A 2,881-nucleotide genomic window follows, 5' to 3' on the forward strand; every position below is an offset into this window, starting at 1 on the left:
CACAACACTCGAGACACTATCCAAGCACGACAAGACTCTACTCGTCTTTTTGATTGAGTTTACTCGATTGTCTTTCTTAATTTTTTCTTTCATAGTTACACCAACTAGAAAGGTGAAAGTATTAATCATGTAGTTAACACATGATCGGAAATTTCCACAAGTATCCTGCTATTCAGAACAAGTAAAAGTCTATAAATATGGCTCTGTTCATATATCGAAGGATGATATCTTTGTCAGATCTATAAGAAAAGAAGCTCTATAAATTTTTAATCAACCACTAATGAAACGTAGTATGTTTCTCTAACGGGTTACTTATGGGTAACACCAAATTTAATTGTATATCTTCCACGCAGAACTCATCAGCACCGCTACTGAAGTAGTAAATAGATTCCGTAATTATTTTAATTTTAGTAAAATTTTAAACTAGAAAACATTTTTTTAATTATCATAATTTCATTGAAAAATCGATAAATAGGTAAATCTAAATATACAAGAATGATAAATTAATATAAAATATATAAAAAAAATTAAAAATCTTAAATTATCTTTTTGGCCACTAAATTTTAAAACAGTATTTATTACTCACAGCATTTCGATATATATTTCAGAAATATATTGCACTTATGGTATATTTGTTCTGATCCGTATATATATAGATATATATAAAGATATATATATAGATATACATATATATATAAAGATATATATGAACTTAATCAACACCCATGACAAATCTCTGCATGTTGGTTCTACCATGAAATACTGTCAATGTAATAAAAAAGAAGAAGACAAAGCATGTCCCAAAAAAAATAAAGAACAAAAACATGGTACAGAAAGCCAAGACGGATGCTGCAAAAGAGACAAAGGATTTCAAAAATTTCTTAGAGAATTTAGAAGACAACGTTGTGGTATGTCAGCTTCTGAAACGTTTATGAAAGCTACATGGAAATGGAAATGTATGTCCAAATGTGAAAGAAATAGATATGTGGTAATTAATATAATTTTTGAATTAAAAAAAAAATTTTTTAATAATCTAATTGCAAAATAGTCTCGTGGATGTCGTCCCAAGCCTCGCAAATGTAAACGTCGACGTAAATGCAGATGTAAACTTAGTCATTCAGAAATAAAAAAAGAAAAAAAAGAAAAAAATGACAAGAAAGACACGAAGGAGAAAAAGATATTCTCTCCTTTCGCAAACTTCATGCGTAAATTTAGAGAGACAAACATGGGTTTATCTCCAAAAACATTAATTAAAGTAGCAACCCGTCGTTGGTTTAAGATGTCACCTTTAGAAAAAATGAATTATAAAACCGAGGTTTGTAAACTTTAAAGAGATTTAACGATATTTAATGAATAATCCATTTTCAGGAATATTGCCAGTGTGACTGATTATGGAATGTAATATGAATATATCGTCCGTAAGTTGAAGGTATTTAAAACTGCATTTTTATATCCTTTAACTGTTCTGTAGTATAACAAGACTATTATTTTTTTAGTATATCAATATAAATTCATATTTTCCATTCTTAAGAATGCACAGAAATTGCAGGAAAAGCACAGAGGGGAAAATAACGTATAGAGCAATGGCATAATATTTAGTTCATGACGTATATGTGTACCTGATTACAGTCACAATATATATATTTGAAGTACAATATGATCTTATCTTATGAAACATAAATTTCTTTTGAAGTCAAATAAATTAATATCATTATATCATAATATCATTAAAAATTATTAATATGTAAAAAATAAATATATTTTGTTGAAATCATATATCTATTCCTACAATTATCAAACATGAAAAAACACAAATAAATTAGTAACAATATTTCTAAACCTCACAATATAAATAGCACATGGACTCATTTTTAACAAATCATACTCATCTTTTAAATACTTTCTTTGTAAACTAATAATTTCAGATACAGTACATCTTCATTTAAAGTACAGAACAATAACATAGAGTCCCCTATTGTTTATATATCTTGTTACTCTTATAACAAATTATATATATACATACAAACATGATAATACAATAGTTTATATAGTCCTTCACTTTAAGATAATTTTCAATATACCACATAGTAAGTCTAGGGACGTATCCAAGTTCATATAATTGTCGGTTTATCCTTACCTAATGGAGAAATTATTTCCTTTCGGCATTACTTGTATGCTGAGCTCTAGTCTATGTATGAGCAAACGCCTACCTGTGTACTATAACAGGTCATTATTTGCCCCCACTTCAACCTAACCTAACCTATTCAAAGCAAACCAAAATCAAATAGAGTGTGAGAGAATTTCAGTGTACTGCTTTTTGTGGTTGCAATAAACAATACTTGATATTATTTTTATAATTATGTGTTGATGTTTTCATTGCACAATTGGACACTGTTTATTATTCTTTTATGTGTTTGAGGAGTTCTGGCGAAAACTAACAAAATCTACCCTAATGGTAGATTCTTCGCGAAACCTATCACCAGGGCACAGTACTATTCAATGAAACATTGTTTTAGCCAAAAGGACGATTGATTTTTAGTAGACCAAAAGTTTTTTTTTTGGGTGTTTTTTATTTAATATTGTCTTTTATATATATATATATCAATATATATATTATATATTATATCTTTAATAAATCACTTTTATTTAAAGAGTAACAATAAGTTTTAGAATCTTTAAAACTAATAACATGACATTACAAATTATATATATATCTATGTATACGACAAATATATATATATACGACAACCTATATATATATATATATATATATATATATATAGAATACAATAAATAATAAAATTAATTGTAAATTATTTTGAGGGCCTCTGAATAAGTAATCAAGGTTTGTTTACCGGATAATCTTTACGAAATCAGAATG

At 27.1% G+C, this 2,881-nt stretch overlaps 1 protein-coding gene across 2 annotated transcripts; it reads left to right on the plus strand.

The window, feature by feature from the left end:
- The first annotated feature begins 542 nt into the window (after positions 1-542).
- LOC119670051 lies at positions 543-1,701 on the plus strand. Of its 2 annotated transcripts, XM_038080155.1 has the most exons (4): positions 543-988; positions 1,049-1,315; positions 1,369-1,418; positions 1,541-1,701. In XM_038080155.1, exons 1-3 carry the CDS (start codon positions 707-709, stop codon positions 1,387-1,389), a joined length of 570 nt encoding a protein of 189 aa, XP_037936083.1. In that variant the 5' UTR covers positions 543-706; the 3' UTR covers positions 1,390-1,418; positions 1,541-1,701. The 2 variants fall into 2 exon arrangements, with proteins under 2 accessions (XP_037936083.1, XP_037936082.1); XM_038080154.1 differs by lacking the exon at positions 1,541-1,701 and having other exon boundaries at positions 1,369-1,429.
- The last annotated feature ends 1,180 nt before the right edge of the window (positions 1,702-2,881 follow it).

Source organism: Teleopsis dalmanni, chromosome 1 (assembly GCF_002237135.1).
Source record: "Teleopsis dalmanni isolate 2A chromosome 1, ASM223713v2, whole genome shotgun sequence".
NCBI classification, from domain to species: domain Eukaryota; kingdom Metazoa; phylum Arthropoda; class Insecta; order Diptera; family Diopsidae; genus Teleopsis; species Teleopsis dalmanni.